At 57.4% G+C, this 22,345-nt stretch overlaps 4 protein-coding genes across 5 annotated transcripts; 2 read left to right on the top strand and 2 right to left on the bottom strand.

The window, feature by feature from the left end:
* The first annotated feature begins 211 nt into the window (after positions 1 to 211).
* On the top strand, positions 212 to 2,457 carry Psca (prostate stem cell antigen). Its single transcript, XM_008851037.3, has 3 exons — positions 212 to 316; positions 1,319 to 1,426; positions 1,773 to 2,457. The coding sequence occupies exons 1-3, from the start codon at positions 265 to 267 to the stop codon at positions 1,979 to 1,981; spliced, it is 369 nt and encodes a 122-aa protein (XP_008849259.1). The 5' UTR covers positions 212 to 264; the 3' UTR covers positions 1,982 to 2,457.
* Positions 2,458 to 6,487: 4,030 nt separating this feature from the next.
* Them6 (thioesterase superfamily member 6) lies at positions 6,488 to 9,736 on the top strand. Of its 2 annotated transcripts, none has more exons than XM_029555012.1 (2): positions 6,488 to 7,044; positions 8,844 to 9,736. In XM_029555012.1, exons 1-2 carry the CDS (start codon positions 6,691 to 6,693, stop codon positions 8,955 to 8,957), a joined length of 468 nt encoding a protein of 155 aa, XP_029410872.1. In that variant the 5' UTR covers positions 6,488 to 6,690; the 3' UTR covers positions 8,958 to 9,736. The 2 variants fall into 2 exon arrangements, with proteins under 2 accessions (XP_029410872.1, XP_008849258.1); XM_008851036.2 differs by having other exon boundaries at positions 6,488 to 7,203.
* Positions 9,737 to 11,846: 2,110 nt separating this feature from the next.
* Positions 11,847 to 13,236, bottom strand: Slurp1 (secreted LY6/PLAUR domain containing 1). The gene is made up of 3 exons (XM_008851035.3): positions 13,058 to 13,236; positions 12,590 to 12,709; positions 11,847 to 12,156 (listed from the first exon to the last, which is right to left on the bottom strand). Exons 1-3 carry the CDS (start codon positions 13,113 to 13,115, stop codon positions 12,002 to 12,004), a joined length of 333 nt encoding a protein of 110 aa, XP_008849257.1. The 5' UTR covers positions 13,116 to 13,236; the 3' UTR covers positions 11,847 to 12,001.
* Positions 13,237 to 18,769: 5,533 nt separating this feature from the next.
* Lypd2 (LY6/PLAUR domain containing 2) lies at positions 18,770 to 20,673 on the bottom strand. Its single transcript, XM_008851034.1, has 3 exons — positions 20,619 to 20,673; positions 19,397 to 19,516; positions 18,770 to 18,975 (listed from the first exon to the last, which is right to left on the bottom strand). The coding sequence occupies exons 1-3, from the start codon at positions 20,671 to 20,673 to the stop codon at positions 18,770 to 18,772; spliced, it is 381 nt and encodes a 126-aa protein (XP_008849256.1).
* Between the last annotated feature and the right edge of the window lie 1,672 nt (positions 20,674 to 22,345).

Below are 22,345 nucleotides of genomic sequence, written 5' to 3'. Positions count from 1 at the left end.
TTCTAGGCCTTGTTCTGGGGGTGGCTGAGAAAGGGCCTCCAGCAGGAACGGTAGCCCCACCCTAGGAAGGCTGTACCCTCCAGAGACAGAAAGGGCAAGGCAGTAGGAGGTGTGGTGTAGGAAATCAGAGATTGGAATGGCTGCAGCCCTGGATTCTCACTGGCTCCGGGGAGCCCGTCACTGTTGGCTGTGGGCAGCAGAACCTCCCCTGCCCACTGAAGCCATATAAAGCCTCTGGAGGCATACTGCTGTGCATTTGTGATCATGAAGGCTGTCCTCTTTGCTCTGCTGGCCACCAGCCTGGCCTTGCAGCCAGGTAAGCCTCATCCAGCCACAGAGTAAGGGTGCAGGAGAGCGGTCAGAGGGGACCCTGAGGGGCAGATAGACCTGGAGGAGGACAAGGAAAGAGAAAGCCCAGGAAGGAAGGGCAGCTTCGGGAAGCCCAGGAGGTGGTGCGGCTCTGCTTCCTGTGAGAGGTAGGCTCTGAAGGACAGAAGGGTTCCCAGAAAGGTCAAAGATGGGCAGACTCACAAGACTACTGACCTTCGAGGCCCAGGGCTGAAAAGTCTCAAGCCGAGACATGCCTTGGGAGGAAGAAGGGGGGATGGAGTAAGAAAAGATACTCAGGATGTCTTGACAGGAGACCCGAGGGTCCAGCCCTGGTCCAGCCTTGGCTTCTGCTGCCTCCAGGGTGTGGGTTCATTGAGGCGGACAATCTGTGATATTCTCTGCTGTGCTCGACCCTTCCATCTAGTGACCATGGGGAGGTCACCACACTCTCAGAATCTCCACTTCCTCGTCTAGATAGTATGGTATCGTGAGGGCTGTCTGCAGGCCCCTGGAGACCTAAGCAGGGCAAAGTGTGGGGCCACTGAAGGCAAGTGCCAGGCACTGCTCCCCCAGGTGTGGCTTGAGCTCCAGCTTTGTCATTTTTTGGAAAGAAGACTTAATTAGTAAGTCCTGGCGTCTGGGCTGCCTGGGCCCGGGGACTCTCCTATTACCGCACAGCAAGGTGAAGGCCTGGGAGGGGCCAAGAAGCAGTCTGGGCAGAGGGAACAAACACAGGTGGACCACAGTGCCTGTGGCATAAGGAAGTCAGGGCAGTACCTCTCTGTACCCACCTCTACCCTAGCACCCAGCTGGGCATCTCCCAGTTGTGGCCAGTCACTGGGGCCTGTCACTCCCTCTTTCAGAGTTCATAGGCACTTAAACAGTGCGGTGTGTGAGAGGTCTGGACCTCTCTCTGCACTCTGTGTGATGATGAGTGGCCAGCAGGCCTCCCTCCCAGCAGAGCCTCAGCCCCCATCCTGGCCCACAGGTGCCGCCCTGCAGTGCTACTCCTGCACTGCCCAGGTGAGCAACAATGACTGCCTGAATGTGCAGAACTGCTCCCAGGACCAGAACAGCTGCTGGACGTCGCGAGTCCGTGAGTGTCCGCTGCCCCGCCTGCTGCCCTGCCGCCCCACTATCTGCTTCCTCGGCCTCCCTCTCGTCTCCTGGCAGGCACCCAAGGACCTGGACTTGGTCTCTGCCTCAGTTCTTCCTGTCCTGCTCACCTGTTCATCTAACTGCATTCCTACTCAGCCTTCCAGAAACCCATCCCCACCCCTCCCCACACCCATTCACTCCTCCCCTGCTCACTTACGTACCATCGTTTCTGGTGCTCAATGGAGTGGGTCTGGAGCTTCCCTGCACTCAGGAAGGGCGGACCAGGGGCCGGGAGGTGAGTATCAGGACCTGGCCTTCATCCAGCGATCGCCATATCCTGCCAGGTGCCATTGGGCTTGTGAAGGTCATCAGTAAGGGCTGCAGCTCAAATTGTATGGACGACTCGGAGAACTACTACTTGGGCAAGAAGAATGTCACGTGCTGCTACACTGACCTGTGCAATGTCAGCGGGGCCCACACCCTGCAGCCAGCCACTGCCCTGGGGCTGCTCACTGCCCTTGGTAGCCTGCTGCTGTGGGGCTGTAGACATTAGTAGGTACCAAGAGGGCCCTACTACTGCACCCTAGAATAGGCAGGGATGCCCAGGGCCCCGCCAACTCCAGTTTAGGCCTCCTCTGGTCCCCACAGGTGTGTGATGACATGGAGCTGGCCCTGGCCCTGCCCCTGCCCAGGTTTCCCTTCAGCCTCCCACCTCCCTGCCACAGCCCAAGGCTGCTATTTCCACAGCTGGCATTTTGTCCCATCATCGGCATTCCATCCCGCCAGCTCCACTCGGGTGCCTCTGCCGCAGGACAGACACCCTTGCCATCCTCCCCTTCGGGAGCTGAGCCAAACTGCATGGCAGCATGTGGTGAGGGCCGGGTGGGGGCTGAGTAGAGGTGAGGTCGGCATGTTGGTGTGAGGTCTTGGGAGTCCTAATAGATGAGGCTTTGGAGTGGGGTGGGGCTTGGTCCATGTTCATGGCATGCCAGAGCACAGTGGGCCTGTAATAAATGCCTTTTGGGTGAGTTGGAGTCTCCGTTCTTATTCAGTCCACAGTGTGCCTGGGTACCACCTGCAGCAAGTCTTTCAAGGGCAACGGGCATTCCCTTGACTATAGGGACTGGAGCCCTGGCAGGAGCAATCTGCACCTGGCACCAGGTGGAACAGCATCTCTTGGGACACCCAACCCTTGCTGTGCAGACTCAGGAACCTTCTCTGGGGGCCTGGGTGCTCCTGTGCAGCCCTCCGTGTGTGAGGATGAGCCAGCGCTTCCGCAAAGAGGGTCCCCTGGGAAGAAGCGTGTCCTATGCATGCTGCAGGCCCATTGTAAATACTCTCATGTGGCAAAAGGGTCTCCAGGGGCAGGCTGTGAGATGCCCCCACCCACACCAGGTCTAGCCCACATGCAGGTTTCAAGGCTGTCCCCTGAGCTCCTTGAGTCTGTGCCATGCCAGTGGTGGCTTGGGGGTCTACAAGAGGACAGGCCCAGCCTTCCCATTCCTGGAAAAACCCTTTTAAAGGCAGTCTTATACCCAGGGGACAGCCTAGACCTTGGGTGGGGACCTCACAGAATGGCATTTGGGGAGCATAGGAAACACAGAGGGTCAGTGAAGGGAACAGCCGAGTCACCCATGTTGTGTGCTAACCAGGGTCAGAACCTGGGTCCTGGAGCTCATTGGTGACAGTGGGAGCTCAGCAGTCAGTGGGACAAGGGTCATGCCTTATGGGTGAGCCTGGCCAGATGCCCCAGGGATCTCTTCTAAGCTGGTGGCTAACCTGTGTGTCCTCAGGTAGGAGGCCTCCCTCTTGACCCTGGGTTAAGGGGAGCATATCATGGGGGTAAAGTTTTCCAAGGCCATCATCCTAATGACCCTGAGTGCTGACTGTACCCTCTTTTGTCCAGCCCTACCCAGTATTTTGCCTTCTTTCTCTGAGGGAGCTGGTGCTCCAGGCCCCACCAACTGACCCTCTCTGGGGCAGGCTCTAGGGGGCCCCATGCTTTCAGGTGGACACTGCAGACCTGGGGTCTCCCAGCAGAACCTCACATCTACCAGGACTCAGGGCCAACAGAGGCCGCAGGGCAACAAGGCTTGGGGCAGAGCTTCTGAAAGCACTGTCTTCAGAACTGGTTCAGGATTGCTGCCTGCCTCGTGATTGTTAGGTCAAGATGTGGGGCGCTGGACCCCGCCCTGCTCCATCTACTCTGCGGTTGTGGGACTTGCTAGGTTCCAAGTGCTGTTCCTGGTCCACCACATGTGGCAAGCCACCCAGGCTTGGCTGGGTTCTCCTTGAACTCTCTAGGCCCCCTCCAGGGCATGGAGCCAACAGAACATCAGACACACATGAAGAAGAGAGATAGTAAAGGCGTGTAGTCTGTCTGTGACAAGAGCTGGAAAACAAAGAGGAAGCTGGAGGTGAGGGCTTGTTGGGAAGACCGTCCTCACTGGACTCAGCCCACACATCAGCCCCTCCCCCCAGGCGGAGGCATCTTTTCCTCGCCACTGGTGACCACTAGGTCCAGCAGGCCAGAGGTGCCAGGGGACAGAGGGACAAAGGACCTTCATACCCTGTCCTGGGGGCTTCTTTTTTTATTATTTTTATTGTATGTTTATTAATGTTTTGCCTGTCTGTATGTAAGTGCACCCATGTCGTGCATAGCCCGTGGAGGCCCGAAGGTATGAGATCCCCTGGAACTGGAGTTGGGCGCTAGGAATCAAACTTAAGTCCTCTGGAAGAGCAGTCACTGCTCCTAACCACTGAGCCATCTCTCCAGACCCCTGAGAACTTCTTAAAATGAATTATTTGGTCTAGGGTAAGGGGAAAGGGGGAAGGCAGAAGGTGCCTTAAGGGGTGGGAGGTGCGGCTGGGTCCTGGCTGCCAAGACCAAGCCTGTGATCTGGGATGGGTCTGTAACTCCCTCCTAACTACAGCTACCGCCACCGTGGCACCTTTCACCCAGCAGGGCAGAGCCAGAGAATAGGACTGGTCCAGAGTTAGGTGAGGCAGAGCCTAGGGCACGCCCTCCTGCTGGGGCAGATGCTGATGCCCTGGGCCTGCTCCTCCTAGTGGTCAGACCTCAAGCCCAGGCAATGGCCATTAGAACTTTGATTACCAACCTCTGGTGGTGATGCAGGACCCTACAGAACACACGGGAACCGCTGAGGTACCAAAGTTCCTGGAGGACCCCTGCTTGAGTTTCCTGTACCTGACAGAAAGGTCCACTAGCTCCCACTGGACAGCCCAGGCAGGCAGAGGGAGGGGCTTCCCAGGTTGACCAGGCAGGACTCTCTTTTAGTCCCCTGATGAAGTGCCAGTGGTGATCCATCCCAAATTGTCTGCACATATTGTGAGAAACCCACAGGATAGGACCATAGAGGGCAGTAAGGCGTCAATGTATGGAGCAACCTGTGGCCCCATATCACCCACATCCGTAGACACGCGGTTGTGTATGCAAAGAGGCCCTTGCCCTACGTTCTAGCCGGGAGACTGGCATCCCCTGCTTTTGTGTCAAACTGCAGTGAAATGTGCTTTCAAGAGGAGCACCGTGGGGATCTGCCCAGGCTGGGGTCGGAGAAGGGAAAATGGAAGGAGAGAACAGTGTGTGGGTGCGTGGGAAGCAGAGCGGCTCAGAATAGAGCAGGGCGGCAGGAGCAGAGGAGGCCCAGAAGGTGGGCACAGGTGTTGCAAGCTCCCAGACGGCTCTCACTCACCAACCTTCCTGTCTCAAGGGCCTGGCCACCAGTGGAGCTTCTCTTCCTTGGAAGCACGAGGCGTAGTGGTAACAGGTGACAGAAGGTAACAGAAGGCCATTCCCTCAGCAAGGAGCTCAAAGGACACCTTGTCGCTTCCTCCAGAGGGGCTGCCCCTCCCTGCCCCAGGGTTCAGAACTGAGCTAGGACAAGATGGGTGTTGGAAGCAGAAGCCACGTGTGGAGAAGACTCTTCTTAAGGTCAGCTGGAGCTGCCATGATGAGTGAGCTCCCTGTCTCTTGGAGTACCCAAGTAGACCCCAGGGAACCCCACTGTACCATAGCTCAAGTGGCTTGCTTCAGAGGCAAAACCCAAAATGTAAGGAATGCTGCTCTAGGCAGAAGCCAAGGCAGACCTGCCCACGCCAGCACAGGCCAGGGGAGGGGCTGCCTAGGCTATCTGTGATGTAATCACCAGAAATGCTGCCTCCAGGGTGATCAGGACCTCTGCAACCACAGCTCAGACCCAGTACAAGGCCAACGCACCACCGAGGCCCTATGGACCCTTCTGGGCCCCCATAGGGCTCTGGAACATCACCAGTCCACCCCAGAGACCGCCAGTCCACCTATCCCTGGCCTTCATGCAGACTCAAGGGACAAGCCTCACTTGCATACAGAGTCACCACAGAGCCCTGGAGGCTACAGAGAGCCAGTTGTACCTTCCCAGGAGCTCTTCCTGACCTTTTAAAGAAAACGGACTGACACTCCACATGCACTCCATACCCAGACCCAGCACCTTTGGCCTGGTGGTTGAGATGTTTACATTCACATCCTAGACCCCTACCAACCCTGCCCACTTCTGCCCCTCCATCTTGGATGCTACTTTGCATTAAAAGGGGGTCTAAAGGGTGGCCATTCTTGGGACGGGCTGGGGTGATCAGGATCTTTGGTGGGTAGGGGGTGAGGGGCAGAGAACAAGTAATGAGGTTGTTTGTAGACTGTGGCTGAAATGCACGCCGGAAGCTGGATCCAATTCGCTCAAACCCACCACCAACGCCCTCCCCACCCCACCCCCCAGGGGCCCCGCGAATCCTAAAACAGGCACGTGGGTTTCGGGCAGCCCAGCAGCAGTGCCGCTGAGGACGCTCTGTGTCCATTTCCTTGCAAAGTTCCTCAGTCTCCCTTTCCACCACCCCTGGAAGTTCCGGAATCTTCAGCCTCTCTGAGATGGGGAGCTGCGTCCATGCACCAGGGATACCGGTTGGACAGACACTGCAGGTGTCCATCATCCCGGCGCCTGCAGCGCCGAGTGCGGCCTCCAGGTGTCGCTGTGGCGCCCGGCCCCGCCCCGGGAAACCGAAAGCGGAGCCGGCAGGGGACCGGGACCGACCACCGAGGGCGCGGGGGTGTCCGGGAGCCGTGCGCGGGGCTCCGGCCTGCGGTGCGCGCGGCTTCCGGCGCGCCTCCCCCTCGGGCGGCACGGCGAGGTGGTGCGCTCCCGTGCCCGGCGCTCCCCGGCTCCGGGCCGGACCGCCGGCTCCTTGCACCCCGCGTCCGCCGCCGCCGCCGCGATGCTGGCGCTGCTGCTGGCGTCGCTGAGCCTGGCGCTCGCCTTCTTCGCGCTGCTGGACGGCTGGTACCTGGTGCGCGTGCCGTGCGCCGTGCTGCGCGCGCGCCTGCTGCAGCCGCGTGTCCGCGACCTGCTGGCGGAGCAGCGCTACGCGGGCCGGGTGCTGCCCTCCGACCTGGACCTGCTGCTGCACATGAACAACGCGCGCTACCTGCGCGAGGCCGACGTAGCGCGCGCCGCGCACCTGACCCGCTGCGGGGTACTCGGGGCGCTGCGCGAGCTGGGGGCGCACGCCGTGCTGGCCGCCTCGTGCGCGCGCTACCGCAGGGAGCTGCGCCTGTTCGAGGCCTTCGAGGTGCGCACCCGCCTGCTGGGCTGGGACGACCGCGCCTTTTACGTGGAGGCGCGCTTTGTCAGCCTGAGGGACGGTTTCGTGTGCGCCTTGCTACGCTCCCGGCAGCACGTGCTGGGCACCTCGCCGGACCGCGTCGTGCAGCACTTGTGCAAGCGCAGGGTGAGCAGCCCCACCCGGGTGCCTCTCCGGCGTGCACCTCTTTGAAGTGGTGGATCTGGCCTTGCACCTGCCTCTCTTGCTCTTTTTGGGGGGTCCTGGACTGCCCCCGCTGGTGCCCTTCTCAGGATCCCCAGCATTTAAGATTTAAAGGTTTATAGTCAGGCTTAGCCATTTCTGAACCTGCCCCCCCAGCCCCGCCCCTCTTCTAGAAGTGAGATACTCAGACCAGGTCTCTACCGTCCAGGAGTCTGAGTCTTTGGTGCTCTGTGGGCTGGAGTGCTGAGTCACCCACTCTGGTCTTTGGTTTTAAGCATGGGTTTGAGGATGGTCAATTAGAAGCAGTTGCTGGGAATTGTAGACGACCTGAGGCACAGCTTGGAGCCAGTGGCTGTGTCCCAGTGTCCTCAGCGTGAGGCTGGACTGACCCCCCCAGAGGACCACAGCATTCTAGGAGAGAGGAGGGTCCTGTGCCTGCTGAGGCTCAAGGCTGCTCCCCAGGGCCCACTCCTCCAGCACGGTGGCAGAGTCAGCTGCTGCAGCATGGCAACCAGGACCCTGGGGACAGCTAGGGCAGTGATGGTTGCCAGGGCAGGATCCTGAAGGCTGCCAGGGCAAGTCCCACCACTGATCTGCCCTCTCTAGTCCAGACAGGTAGCTCCAGAGCACAGAAATGACCGGCAGTGCCAAGGGTCTGTATCTGAAGGGGAAACAGGCTCAGAGTGATGTTAGCTGCCGGCTTAAGATGCACAATTGATCACAGGCACAGTTCCCTGACTTTCTGTCTTTGTTGAGTCATAGCCCTATTGGGACCGGTTGGTACGGTGCATGTGAGGGGCAAGGGAACTCGTGGGATGCAGCCGCAGTACAGCAATGATAGTTGCTGGGAACTGGCATACGAGGCAACCCAGCCTAGCTGGAATGCCTGCAGGTGCCCCGGAGTCACCCTGGTTACTAAGCTGCATTTCAGGTTGGCTTGAGTCCCAGGCAAAGACAGATGTGGTTGATAAAGACTGAGTCTAGTGTTGGGGCCCTGTAAGCTTGAGAGGCTCCTGTGGTGCCATGTGCTAGAGGGGGTGGTCTTGAGAACAGAGCCCAGCCTGGCCCAGACTAGCCCTGTAGGCCAGCAGTTCCCATTTGGTGCGTGGCACTCACCAAGAGGCAAGGTAGGCATCTGTTCAGTCTCTCCCCTCACCCCAGCAGCCCTCAGCACTCATAGGGAAGGCCTCACAGTCAGCCCTGTCTGGCACTTTCCTGGAGGAGTGCCTCCTCACACCCTGCTCCACATCCTGCTTTGCCCCAGCTAGTTGGTGGCTTGTCAATCTCCAACCAGCCAACCTGGTTCTGGGGACACAGGCCTCAAGCATGGTCCTGCTGAGGAGGCCTGGCAGAAATAGGTTGGGTGGAAAGACCTAGGAAGGAGGAAACAGGAACTTAAAAGGGACTAGGAAGACTCTGGGTGGGTGTCATGGGGGGGGGTGGACACAACTCCTGGAAGGTCATAGACTGGGACATGGTATGGGCAGAGGCCCAGAGGTGGGAGGGCAGCAGTCTGACTGGTTGCCCCCTTGCTGTGCCTGTCCCCTACTACTACCACAACGGCAGGTGGCTTATGGGAGCCTCAACTTCCTGTTCCCCTGCAGGTGGAGCCCCCTGAGCTGCCAGAAGACATAAAGCATTGGATCACCTACAATGAGACCAGCAGCCAGCTGCTTCGGGCTGAGAGTGGGCTCAGTGATGCCAGAAAGGACCAGTGACTGCCTGTACCCTCCCTGCCCTGCCTGTCAGCCAGTCCGTTGCACAGAATGGGTCACCCGGGCTGGGCTCCTAGCCAGAGTGGCCTTGGGACCCCCCTTCACCTGCTTGGCCCCCTCCCCCTGTGCTCACCCCATGCTGGGTGACATTGTTGTCCTGGCCCAGCTCTGCCTCCTGGTCCCTGTAGCTAGAGTGCTCCAGTGTGCCCAGATGAGCAGGAGCCTGGAGCAGAGGAGCCAGCAAGGGGAGCCTGAGCATGGAGCCTAAACTCAAAGCTGCTTGTGACCAGGCTTGTGGCTGGGGCCCTCACAGGCTGGCTCCAGGGCTTATACCTTACTCAGGAACAGTGGACCCTCTGGAGAGTCACCTTACAGCAGGGAAGACAGGCCAGGACCAGCCCGAGGGCCCCTGAAAACCAAAGGCCAAGTGGAAACAGCCCTCAGCCCAAGCTCTGGTGATACCTTCTGCTCTATGAGGATGTGCCCTATCCAGCCAGGTCACTGAGGCCAGGAGCCCTAGGTGTGGGGGTCCATGACTGTGGCCAGCACCTGTCCTGTCAGCTCAGGGAGAGGACAGCATCTGGAAGCCAGGAACCGCCTCCGTGCTACCTCTCTGGGAGCTACACCTGGAGCCAGAGCCAAAGGCTTCAGTGATGCCCTTGACCCTCGCCTGCTCTGCCCTCCACCCCCCACGCTCTTCTGCTTGCCTTAGTGCTGTCACGGGGAAGCTGCAATCTGCTTTATTTAAAGAAAGGACAAGATTAAAGAGTTTTAAAGGCGTGTGTGCTGGGAAGGCTCTCCTTTCTGCAGACACCCCTGCCAGGCCCACCCACTCGCCAGATACGTCTTCTGGAGGGGCATGTGTGTTGGGGGGTGGCCGTGCTTGTGGGCTGCTGTTACCTTAGAGCCAAGCCTGGTGAGTCGTAGAATTGAGGCCAGGAAGGAGCTATCTAGAGCCCCAACTGGCCTTCCTACCCTGGCCTCCCTCTTATCTACCCCCAGCCTATGAACCTCATAGCCCTAGTCGCCTGTGCCTGGCCCAAGTTTTCTGTTTCCTTCTTGGAGACCTGGGGGGTGCAGAGAGCACAGGGCTATTCCTCTGCCCTTCTTGGGTGGGGCAAGTAAGATCCTTAGGACTTAAAGCAGGTGCGGGGGTGGGGTCTGCTCTACCCAGCAGGATCCAGAGGTCTGAAGGCTTGGGGAGTGGTGGGCAATTGGAAGCAAGGACCCAGCAGTTGGGGCAGGGGGTGGAGAGATTGCCCAGCCAGCCAGCCACAGCTGGGGAGACCTGTCCCACACCCCTGCCTTTTCTACCTCCCACCTTTCCTCTGCCTGAACCTGTAGGCACCTGGGTGGCAGCTCAGTACCTTCTAACCTAAGGGGAAGGGTTTTGCTCTTTCAGGGCTCAGTGGGGTAAAGAGCAGGACACAGGCAGAGAGAAAAGGACCAGGGCCAATTGAGGGGGCCCTTGGGAGGGCATGTGGCTGGCTTACGGCAAATGTCCAAGCACTGCCAGACAGGACAAATTTGCATTGGAACACCAAATACAAAGTGTTGGGAACAGGGCATGGCGCTTGGGTCTTGTTTAGCACCACGTAAGATTGCCCTTCCCTGGTCTCCAGCTCACTGCTGCCTCCAGGGTTGGAGGGACACCTGGCCTGGGTGAGGAGTGCCTGACTTAGTGACCTAGGAGTAGTGTAGTCGTGTATGCATGGGCGGGCTTCAAGGTCAACCATGGACCAAGGAGTAAAATGGAGTCCCTGTTGTCCAGAGGACCAGGCAGCTGAGCTTAGCTTGTGGCCCTGCGGCCTGACCTCACTAACACAGTGCCCAGGCCCCGAAGGTGTTGAGCTGGGGCTCCCCTGTCACCCCTAAGACCTTGCATCAGGCTTAGGCAACAAGGGCTCTCCCATCTCCGCCTCCTCCTAGGCTCTGAAGAATGTCAAGGCAGTGCTACTCCAGCAGGGGGCCACAACTGCTCAGCCTCCTGGTGAAGAGGTAGCCCTGGCCTCTTGCCTCCTAATCCTGAGCTTAGTGGGGCTCTGAAGTCCAGCCACAAAGCAGGAGACTGGTCCTAAAGAGGAAAGTGCAGGTCTGGAAAGGGCCCAGCAGGGATAACTTAGGAGGCCAGACTGCTGTCTGCCCAGGATGTTGGCTCCTGGGGTGGAGAGACTGGGGGATCCAGTCACTGTCCTGGTTATTCCCCTGTGCACCTGTCTGCTGCCTTTACATCACCTAACTCAGCGGCCCTAGTCGGCCCTAGTCGCCAGTAGGCCCCGGGGCCATGGCCTCCTAGCAGAAAGAAACCAGGAAGTGCTTGGTGATGGGAACTTTGTCATGGAGAGGGGCACTTGGGCCCAGATCACCCATAACTACCACTTGCCTCACTGAGGGCAGAGCCCTGTGGAGGGGACATTTGGAGGCCATACTAGGTAGGGAAAGCCCCAGCTGTATGAGGGAATGGGCAGACCATTTTAAGAGGGAAATGACTGAGGCCCACAAAGACGGAATACCCCCAAAAAGCCAGGGCAGGAAAGCAGGCTGCTGAGCTGCTCACTGTGCTGTCCTTTTGATGGGACAGAACCACCCACTCCTGGAAGCAACTGAATCCCAACTCTGAGCTTCCTTTTGGGAGCAGGATAATTTTCAGGGTTTCGGGAGATTGCTGGGGGACAGGCCCGCCCTGGCCGGAAATGTGGTAGTTTGTAGGAAGGGTGGCCCAAGAGGCCTTGCTGTCTTGAGGCCTCTGTTTCTTCATCTGGGGCATGAATGCAAAAATCCCTGAATAAGAATGAGGGGCCTGGAACATGCCAGAATCCAGCCCAGCTTTCTTTCTGCAGGCCAGCTCTTTGGGTTCCCAGAGCCTAGGAAGGACAGAGTCACCACCACCCTTGGCTTATTTTATTTTCCACAAGTTTGGGGGACAGAGTGAGTGACCCGAGGCCCAGTGAGCTCTACTCACAGAGGCATGCAGGTGGAGGTGACCACAGGTGGCGCCGGGCCCTGCCAGGAGAGTAGATGTCAGAGGAATGAGGCCCCTCATGTGGCTAGAGCCCTGTCGCCAAGCCTGGTTGCCCTGAGTTGCAGAGATCGCGGAAGCAACAGAAGACAGGGTGGGCAACCCCAATGCCATCAGGGTCGGTGGCCAGGCAGGAGCTGGAGCACGAGCGGGTCACCATAGGGCTCTGGTTGAAGGGGAACTCTGCAGGGTGGGCAATCATCAGAGCCACAGCCACTGCAGGTCCTGTCTGGCTCTGCGTGCCCTCTCCACATCACTCTGTCTCCTCAAACCCCACCTGCAGCTCACAGCCCAGATCTGCCCCACCAGTCCCTGTGGTGCACATGCACTGACTGCCTGGACCTGAAGTGGGAGCCCCAGCTCAAGCTGCAGCAGCACAGCCCAACAGAGGTGGGGTTTAACCAACCGGCTCCCTCTACCCCTCCTTTACCCACATGCCACTACCTCAGTGCAGGTGCTTGAGGGACTGCAGGAACCCGCTCTAAGATAGGAAGACACCCCCCCCCGGCCACCATTCTTGCCCCTCTGCCTCTTGGGCTAAGAGGAGCAATGGTGGGTAGAAGGGAAGGTGGGCCTAACCCAGGTGCACCCCAGCCCTTGTGTGGGCCAGCCTTACCTGATTCCACCATCTCCAGTATGGTCTTGCAGGCTGTGTCCTCCAACTTGCACTGAGTGATTGTCTTGCATTTATCAATGGGTGTAGGCTGCGCACAGGTGTAGCATCTGAAGGCCTCGCCTGACAAGGATTAGGGGGCCACAGCCTTACTACCTGGCCCCAGGAACCCCTCCTGGAACCAGGTGGGACTAGAGGTGATCTCCTGACATTCTTCAGAGCCCAGCAGACTGACTGACAGACTTGAGCACTACATCCCACTACTCCAGCCTCAGCCTCCCTCCTTGGAGAACAGGCCATGGCCATGACTCCTGTCCTAGGGGAGAGGTAAGCTCTAAGATCTAACAGGCTCCTAAAGACCCAAGAGGGTGTCCTCACCTTCAAAACTTAACACTGCCCTCCCTTTAGAAGATGGGGGAAACTGAGGCTCAGAGCAGGGTCCCCCTGCTAGCCTTACCCTTAGTCACTCACCACAGCCCACACTCCAGGCTGCCAAGAACAGTAGCCGCATGGCCCAGTGAAAGGCCATTCCTCAGAGCTCAGGAACTGGGAGCCCTAGCCTGGCCCCATGCTGAAGATTTATACTCAGCCCTCCGGCTTTGGCTCCTGGGTGTTGGCAAAAACGGAGTGACTCAGTAGGGAGGCACGGTGTTAGGATGTGGGTGGTGGACAGAAGCATCATTTACCACCTCGGGTGGGGCCCCTCAGCAGACTCCCTGGGAGCCCCAGTCCGGGGGACCTGGACCTGCCTCTGTTGGCCTCTTTCTAGTCCTGCCCTGTGGTCCTGGGACAGTTCCAATAGAGGAAACCTTTCCAGAGCCTGGTTCTACAGGCCCTCTGATGAGCCCATCACCCCTGGGCTGTGCCCAAGTGATTCACACAGGCCAGATGGCCCAAGTCCTGAGGACTCTTGAGGCCCGGGTGCAGGGCTACCCGAGCTCTGCCTGGCATAGGGAGTCTCGTGGGAGCCGAGCCCCATCTGCCTGGCCAGGGTCTGAAGCTGGTCGATTATATACTCACAAAGTAAAGACTAAGCCAGCGTGGAAAAGTGGGGATGCCTGGTGAAGTTGGGTGATGTGGGGATACAGGTGGGGATGGGGCCTTGGACTGCCCCCCTTCTGCCCACTGATCACTTGGCCTTTGGACCAAGCCTGAGCTTCTTGGCTTTGGGCCCCAGCAACAGGGCTTTGCCCACCCTCTGGCTTCTTGGCTTGACAGTCTCCTTTGACCTCCACTGCCCGCCTCTCACCCCACCCTGTACTGTGCCCATGCCTTTTCCTGTGCTGGGCCTCTCATAGGTGGACACACTGGCTAGTCTTATGCCATAAGAACCATCCATGCCTTCCTCCTCCACAGTCTTTCCTAGTCATGGTCTTCTTGGTTTGTCTGTTCTAATAGGTGGCCATGTGGGTGGGTAAGTGGGTGCACGGATGAAGGAAGGGAGGGACGGAGGAAGGGAAGATTGAACAGGTGGGTAGATGGGTGGACGGATGGAAGCTGTGAGTGAATGGACGGGCAGATGGATGGATGCAGGAAGAATGGATGGTTTCAAGGCTGGCTGGAGGGTGGGTAGATGGATGGGTGAATAGCTAATACTTGGCTTAAAAAGTGTTGGATGATGAGTGATTGCATAGGCAGACGGGAAGGCTGGGTGTGTGGCTCTATGGAGGGTTGGTGGGTGGACCCTCCTGAGGAACAGAAGACTTACGGTCTGATCATGAGGCAGGATGGGAGGTGAGAAAGTGGGCACCCAGGAGACCCAAGTTTTTCTCTTGGTCTTAAAGCCCTCTCCATGTGTAGCCTTGGGGTGCCCCCCTTTGTCCCTCCAGACTTTGGTTTCTTGTTAGTGAGTTGCTAGGGCAGAGTGAGCTGGAACTGTGGGCTGAGGCCAGTTGCACAAGGTTTGTATGAAAGTAAAGAGAGGGCATGGTTTACAAAGGACGGACTGTGGACACTACAGGTCCAATGAGGTTTTGTCCACAGACCACACCCAAATGTTGAGAGAGGTGTCGAGGAAAGTCTGGGCCTGGAGCCTGGTAAATTGAGACTAGTCCTGGCCTGCTGGGTGACCCAGGCTTGTTCACCAGGCACTCACTGCTCTCCTTTTATCTGTAAACTGGGTAGAGGATTGTCCACTGTAGTTCATGCTTGGGAGCCCAGGGGTCGGGTAGGAGTGCTGAGCTGATGAGCAGTGCTGCCGAGGACCTGAGCTTCTTGAAGTAGATGGCCTTGGAAAGGAGAAACAACTTCAGAAGTCAGGGTGGCAGGGAGGGAGCTGGGTGGAGTGGCAGCCAGGAGAGGGCACACACAGCCTGCCTGTGGGCAGAACATGCCACACCTCTAGCCTCAGTTAGCAGGTGCAAAGACAGCACTGTGTCTAGGGCAACAGCAGCGGGGAGGGACATTTTATGCCCTAGTTTGGCGCTGTCTTTGTGAGAGTCCACACCCTCCCCACTGGTCCCAGGTGGAGAACCGGGAGACCAAGTCTATGGTAGTTTATAGCATCGAGGGCATGCTCACTTCTCTGAGCCTTAGACAGAGCTACTCCACAGACCCAGGTGCTGTGATGTATCCCTGGGCAAAGCCATTTCTCCTTCCTGAGCCTATCTAGTCTTTAAATTGAGGTGACTGTCCTAAGCTCTTGGGGTTTCTGGGAGGCTGAAATGAGGGAATGTGTGTAAAACCTGCCCAGGCCATGCAAGACTGTCTGCAGAAATCAACAGAGGCTTGGATGGGATGCTCTCACGTAATCTCTCATCACCTGCCCAACAGCAGTGCAGGGACCCCAGGTTCCTCTCCAATTCAGTCCGGGCACCCAACAATCCCCACCTGTTATACAAGCGGGACCCATGACCCTGGCCTGTTCCCTCTCATCTAGCTGACCACTGTCCAGTTCTCACCCAGCCCTCCACATAGAGGCACTGGCTAAAATGCAAATTCAGGACGCAAAGCTTTGGTTGCTTGCCTTCCTTCTGGGCCATCAGCTTCCCAAGTGGAAGAATATTCTCCACTGCTCTAAGACCCCCACATTCCAGTCCACACCTGTCTATGCTAACTCTTGAGATCGTTTGCTGGAGGAGGGTGGGATGGATAGAGGATGGGTGGATAGATGGATCATGGGATGAAGAGTTGGATGGTATGGGTAGGTAGAGGGATGAATGGAAGATAAAATTATAGGTAGGTAGATGGAGTGATGGTTGAATGGATGGATGGTTGAAAGAATGGTGGATGGATGGGTAGACAGTGAACAGATGACAGGGTAGATGGATGGGGTGGGTGAGTAGATGGATGGATGAGTGCCTGGGTAGACTATAGAGCTAGGCATGGTGGCACTTGGGAAGTGGAGGTAGGAGGATTCAAGGTCATCCTCACCTACGTAGTGAGTCTGAGGCCAGCCTGGTCTGCATGGAATCCTGCCTCAAAAAATGGGTGGATGAATGATGGATGGATGGGTAAATGGATGAGTGGATGATAGATCATAGGATAAATGGATGGAAGGATGGGTTGTAGTTAGATGGACAGGTAGGTGTATAGATGAGACGATGGATGGATTAACGGAGAGTGGATAGAGAACAGAAGATGGATAGGAAATCTGTGAAGGATAGAGTCTATGGATGAGAGGATGACGACTGTGTGGGAGGTAGACGGATGAATGGAAGGGCAGACGGATAAGTAGGCGGGATTTGTGGGTAGATGGGTAGTTGAAGATGGTGGGGTGTTGTTTTGTCTTCCTAGGAAACCTAAGATGCTATTGTCAATGACCCAGTCTAGACTGTCCTGGAACACAGACTGACCTCTCCCCAGGGTACACATGGCTTTTCTTACAGCCTTTTGCAGACATGGACATCCAAGGATTGAAGAGCCCACTTCCTCTCAGACAGTTCCTGTTTGCTCAGACAAATGTGTCTTAGGTTTTCTTTCTTGGGAGTTTGAACTCTGTGACACCTCCTTCCCATTCCTGGCCCTATGTCCACACCTCTGGGGCAGTCATACTACCACTGTGATTACCAGTGAACCAGGTCCAGGGCTTGGCTCTTGGGGGCCTGGACTGCTGAATGACCTGCTCAGATCTGGTGACTGACTGTGGTGGGAGGAGGTAGACAGGTGGGAAGTGGCTGCCACAGGGAGACTGGGTGGGGGCTTAGGCAAGAGTTGGCAGTGGGGACAGTTGGAAGAGCTCCTCAGGAGTGTTGTTGGGGAGTGGGACACTGGCAATGGCTGAACCCAGGGAGCCACATCATCATGTTCCGCTTCAACATGGCTGCCTTCTCCAGAGGAGTGTCCCAACTTCCCCAGCAACCCCTCCCTCAGGGTGGAATGCCAGGCCCTGAAGCAGGCACAGGCCATGGCCCTGGGAATGCACAGGCTCCCTGCTCCTCTCAGAGACTGGTGCTGGGATCCAGCCTCACTCTGCTCCAGGTGCAGGCTCTCCAAGTAACCCTGGGCTCTGTTACCTCTACCTGAGACCTAAGCATCCTTACCCCCAGGTCCTGGGTGCTCATTCCTGCCCCCTCTGTTAGTTGGAAAAGGCAAGGCTGGAGACCAGAAAGGGGGTCTCTTTACTTCTGATTTCAGGGCCTGAGGTGATGGGGTTGGGGTGTGGCAGGCCTCAGAAGATGGGCAGAGCTAACTGTATCAGTCAGCCCTGGGCTGGAGTGGACCACCAGGCAATGAACTCAGTTCTTCTCTGCCTGGGACTGGCAGTTGAAGTCAGAGGCCACTGACTTCTCTCTTCCACAAGGCTAATCCCACCCTGTCTGTTTTCTACGGGTTGTGGACCTGCTTGGTTTGCCACATTGGTAAGGCCTGGGGCCAGGATGGGTCCCTGCCAAAGTACCTCACTTTCTGACCAGTGAGTCGGGGAGGGCCCTGGCTGAAGGACTCGGATTTAGCTGGACCCAAGACAGGGATAAATCCTCAGAAGAGAGGTCAAAGTCAGTAAGTCAAAGAATTTTAAGGCCTCTACATGGCCTATGCCTGGGCACATGCCCCAGATGGAACCCAAGTGCCATATGCTGAGCCCTGGTCGCAGATAAAACTAATCTTTGCTTTCAGAGCCCCGCTTCCTGCTCATAGACTGAGCCACATCTCCAGTCACAGTAGGTTTTGTTCTCAGCCTCTGTTTAGGTCTGTGAAGTGTCTATGCATTTATAAGGTGCTCGTGTGGCACAAGAAAAGGTCAGTAGGAGGGTGCGATGTGACGGTAGGACCATGTCTTCCTGTTGACAAAGTCAGAATCACAGCTCTGGACAGGAATGCCCAAGATATCGTGGGAATCCCAGCCTCTAGTCACCTCCATTCTGGAAGTCTGCCCTCATTCTGCTTCCAGACAGACAGTATTCATGCTTGGGACCGGTTGTGCTCCAAGACAGGTGGAGAGGCTCACTGCTGGGAGGCTACCTCAGGAGCTGGCCCAGGATCAAAGGGCCCAACAGAAGACAGGTGGAGAGCTCCCAGGACCCAGGGACAGGGGGCCTCCCAGATCTTCAATCTTCTTCTCCAGGCAAGAGGAGTCTTCAGTGGCACCTGGTCATGGGACCCTTGCTCAGGGGCACAGCTGCCCTCCATCCAGGAGCCAGGAACCCTTGGGGATGATGACCAAGGGTCAGGCCCCTGGATCTAGAGTCATGGGCTGGGGCAATGCTGGAAGGAAGGTCACAATGCTGATTTCAGATTGGCTGGAAGTGCCACCAGCTGGATGAAGGGCTGACTCAGAGGCACAGAACAGGGAGGGAGAGTGAGGCAAGAAGTCTGGGGCAGGGCTGCCAGTCAAGGAGGAGAGGCAGGTGCCAGAATGGGGGAGGGGTCCTGCTCAGTGGTCTGTTCCTCTAGTCCAGCCTCTGCCCACTTGTCAGGCTCCCCACAGGCCCCAAGACCCAAAGTGGAGTGATCACCTGGTCTGGATGGGTGTTCCAGGCCTGGTGACTGTCCTGGCTTATAAGGTGACACTTCAGTCCAGCATACAAGACAGGACAGGCAGACAGGATGGGGAAGGATTCAGAGACACAACAGGAAGACCCTTCTCTATACCCTGCAGGGCAGGTTGCTACCCAGAAAGGAGACTCAGGACACTGATGCAGGTGGCCACTGTACTTCTTCAAGGCATTGGGGGACCGGGCTGTCAGGGGCAGAGGCAGGATAAAGGACAGGGAGAGGTAGGGACAAGGCTGGGTAGGCATGGCTTTATACCAGGAGACCCAACAGGAAGTTAAGTGCCAGGGCGAGAGCGAGGCCAGCAGGGCTGCCCAGGGCGGGTGCCCCATCCGCGTTACACAGGTCAGCATCGCAGCAGGACACCGGCCGGGTTAGGCCAATGCCATCCACGTCTGAAGGCTCACACTTGCTGGCGCAAGACTTGGTCACTGTGGAGTCCCCAAGGACAGGGAACACTGCGGGACACAGAAACTGTCAGCCAAAGGGGCTGGTTCTTTACTGTCTTCATGCCCAGGTCCTGGGGCACCTACTCTGGGATCGCCCACACCAGTGGCCTAGGTTCCCCCTTTCACCAAGATCACTGAGTGCCTACGGCATCTTGCACTTGGCTGTGGAGCAATTTGTACATAATGCATAGCATAAAACCCAAGCTATAAGCTAGCCAGCCCTTCCTAGAGACTCCCAAGTGACAGGCCTCTCCTCGCAAAGGGGAGGGGAAGGGAAAGGAGGGCGATCTAACTGCTGGGAGAGAAAGCCTCCTTTTTGAAACGATGGCTACAGCCTGTGTAGAAGATCAACTGACCCGGGAAGATCAACTGACTGTCTGGAGGGGCCTGTGACCTGGACCCCAGCCCTGCCCCACCAGCATCTACTGACCAATCTCCTGGGAATAGAGTGTGGTCTTGCACATGGTTTCATTGACACTGCAGGTGGTGATGGTGACACAGCTAGACACACTCACAGGATCCTGACAGGTGTAACACTGTAAAGTCACGGCTGGAAGAGAGTAATGAAGGGCAATGACCAGGCCTCGCTCCACCTAAAGCCCAGAGACAGTCTGCAGGAGCTGCCTGGCCCAGTGGCCCAGTAGGAGGGGGAAAAGGACACTAGCTAGGGGCCAGCCGTCCACCCACTGGCCAAGCTCAAGGAAGACACCAGGAGTATTGAACTGGGGTCTGGCAGTGCTATGATGGAACCCCAGGTTCCTGAGTCAGACTGTGCCCCTGGATTAAGAGGCTCAACTTGGGGGCCAGGATGGGGGCAGCTGGTTGGAATGTCTGTCAGAAAACACAGAAAGGCAGAAGCTAGGGCTTCTCCACGGCCGCAGGCCCTACGGGATAGGGAGGGTCCTGAGTGGACATGGTTAGGGAGGTGCCCCTCTACTTCCTGACCAGCAGAGCACCCTGGGATAAGGCAAGTAGATCCTCGGAGCACAGGGTGGGAGCTGTGCCTGGGAACTCACTCATGCCAACTTTGCAAAGGTGTTCTCCCCAAATGGAAGTGTCCAGATGTGAGGTCTGGCTGTGAGTGCTTTTTCTTGCATCCCAGTTCCAATCCAAGAGCCCCAGTGTGCCTGGCTGGCCCTAACTGATCCAAGCAACCCAGACATACAGGGAGGCTACCTGCCTTTGTGACCAGGTAGGGCCTCTGCTGACTGACTCAATCTCTTCCTCTAGAATATGTTCAGCACCACCTGGCTACCACTGATCTCCTAGGTGGTTGAGTGTCAGCGTCATGTGGACCCCACTTGTTCTCTCAAATCCCAAGTTCAGTAGTCACCCATCTGGATAGTTCTGGGTCTCCTTCCCAGTTCCCCAGCTCCATTTGTACCCCCAGACCTGCCGCCCCAGCCTCCCAGGCCTTCTTCCTCCCCAGCTCAAAGGCCTTCCCTGGGGGATGTGCCAATATCCTGCGGCCCCCATCCGGTGCCTGGGGCTTTGGCTCCAGCCTCTGCCTACCTGGCCAGTCCCAGCTCTGCCCTCTTTCTCCACCCCCTCTCTGAAACTCCTCCACCATGAGGTGCTCTCTCTGAGAGCAGTGTGTGACAGTCCTGGGGAGCACAGACCCTGCAGCCCCCCCCATGTGTCCCCATGCTCACCAAGTTCCCCACAGGTGGTCAATACCAGTACCAGCACAGCCCAGGTCCCCTGCATGGTCCCAATGCTCACTCTGACCTGCCTGGTGGGGATGCCAGGTGTGGTGGTCTGACCGGTTGGCTGAGCAGATTAGCAGGGATCTGATTTCTGGAGGGCGGACATATGGAGACCCCACCCCAGCCCTACTCCGCCTCCTCATTGGCACCCCATTCTCTAGGGTACTTCCCCCACAACCACCCCTTCTGGACCCTGCCAAGTCCCTCTCAACCTGTTTGTCCTCCCTCCACCACTCAAGGCTAGTGCTCTGCCCCTTCATGAACTCTTTCCTCTGAATTTGGGGCAGCTCCCCCATCCCACTGAGGGCCCTTCCACCTCTTCGGTGCAGCTCCTGACCAGGGGAACTTTCCAGGCTCCTCCTTACCCCTCCCCGCTGGAAGGGACAGGCCAGAGGCCCCCAAGGTGTATGGAATGGTACGATGAGGCTTGGGGTCTCTCCTGCCCACCTCTGGCTGTCTCAAAGACCCTTTGCCTTGTGCTCTGCTCCTGTCTCCAGAGCAGAGTTGTAGCCTGGCATCGCTGGGCTGGAATCTCCCCAACATGACCTTGTCCCCCTCCCAGCTGTTCTGAGGTGGTCAGCACGGGGTGGAGTGAGGGCTCGGAGCCGAATTGCCACTGACAACCAGCCCAGAGTTTGCTCAGAGGCCTAAGGAACAAAGACAGAACTTGCTTGGTCAACAGGAACAGTCCTGGAGGAAGGGTGAAGCCAGGGGGGCCTAGGGTTACTTTAGGAACACTTTTCCATGTCCCCTGGAGAGCCATCCACTCCCTGCTGGTCTGTACACCTTGGTCTCTAAGGGCCCTGGGTTGTTCTCAAACAGGACTTCCCTGGGGCCATTTACCTCCCTCCACTGAAGAACAGGAAGGTAGAGGAAAGGAAGTGGTGGGGTCCTTTCTCCAGGCTTAGACAGGACCCTGTGCCTGGGTTCCCTACTTCCCCACAGGCATCTCTCCAGAGTACCCTATCACCTCCTTTCAAGTCTCACTGCTCAGGGGTGGGGTGCAGAAGTGTGGGGGAGGGCACAGCTGCCTGCCTTTTTGCTGATTGTCAAGGCTACAGAGTTGTAGGGCCTCACAGGGGGTCTACTCCACAGGTGGGGCACCAAAACCCCTGTCCCATCCTGGCTTTGCTCTACCCCTCCACTCGGGTCCATGGTCCTTTTCTGGTCCCAGAGCTTTCCTGCCAGGCAGCTCCACTGGGGTCAGGCTTCCCCCAGCGTGGGAGAGTCTCTTTCACCTGAGTACTGGGCAGAGCACTGTGCGGGCCCAGGCTTCCCCCGCCCAGCGTGAGTCAGACTCAGTTCTTCCTCATAACAGCTCTGGAGGGAGAGCACTAATTTTATTATGGATAATAACAGAAGCTAACTGACTCGGGCCAGGTCACCTAGCAAGCCAGGTAGCATCCCAAGCCTGCCCAATTTTGCAAGTCAGTCGCCTTGCATGACCATGACCATGCAGCAGTGGGCTTGGGTGTGCTGAAGCTAACTGGATTAGACGGCCCACCTCACACCCAGGTCTAACCCAATTTCTCCACCATGCCCAACCCCACTCAGCTCCTTCTTGTTCTCAGACCCAGGGGCTCTGCCTCTACCCTACCCCCTGGAATATGTATGCCCGGCCCTTAGGTGCCACTCCTCGGAGACTTTCCACTGGAGAGCTTGGGCTGCACCTT

The sequence above is a fragment of the Nannospalax galili genome, unplaced genomic scaffold (genome assembly GCF_000622305.1).
Source record: "Nannospalax galili isolate Female #2095 unplaced genomic scaffold, S.galili_v1.0 scaffold525, whole genome shotgun sequence".
In the NCBI taxonomy this organism is placed as follows: domain Eukaryota; kingdom Metazoa; phylum Chordata; class Mammalia; order Rodentia; family Spalacidae; genus Nannospalax; species Nannospalax galili.
Note: the sequence above shows the minus strand (reverse complement) of the source record. Positions and strands in the feature narration are given on the sequence as shown.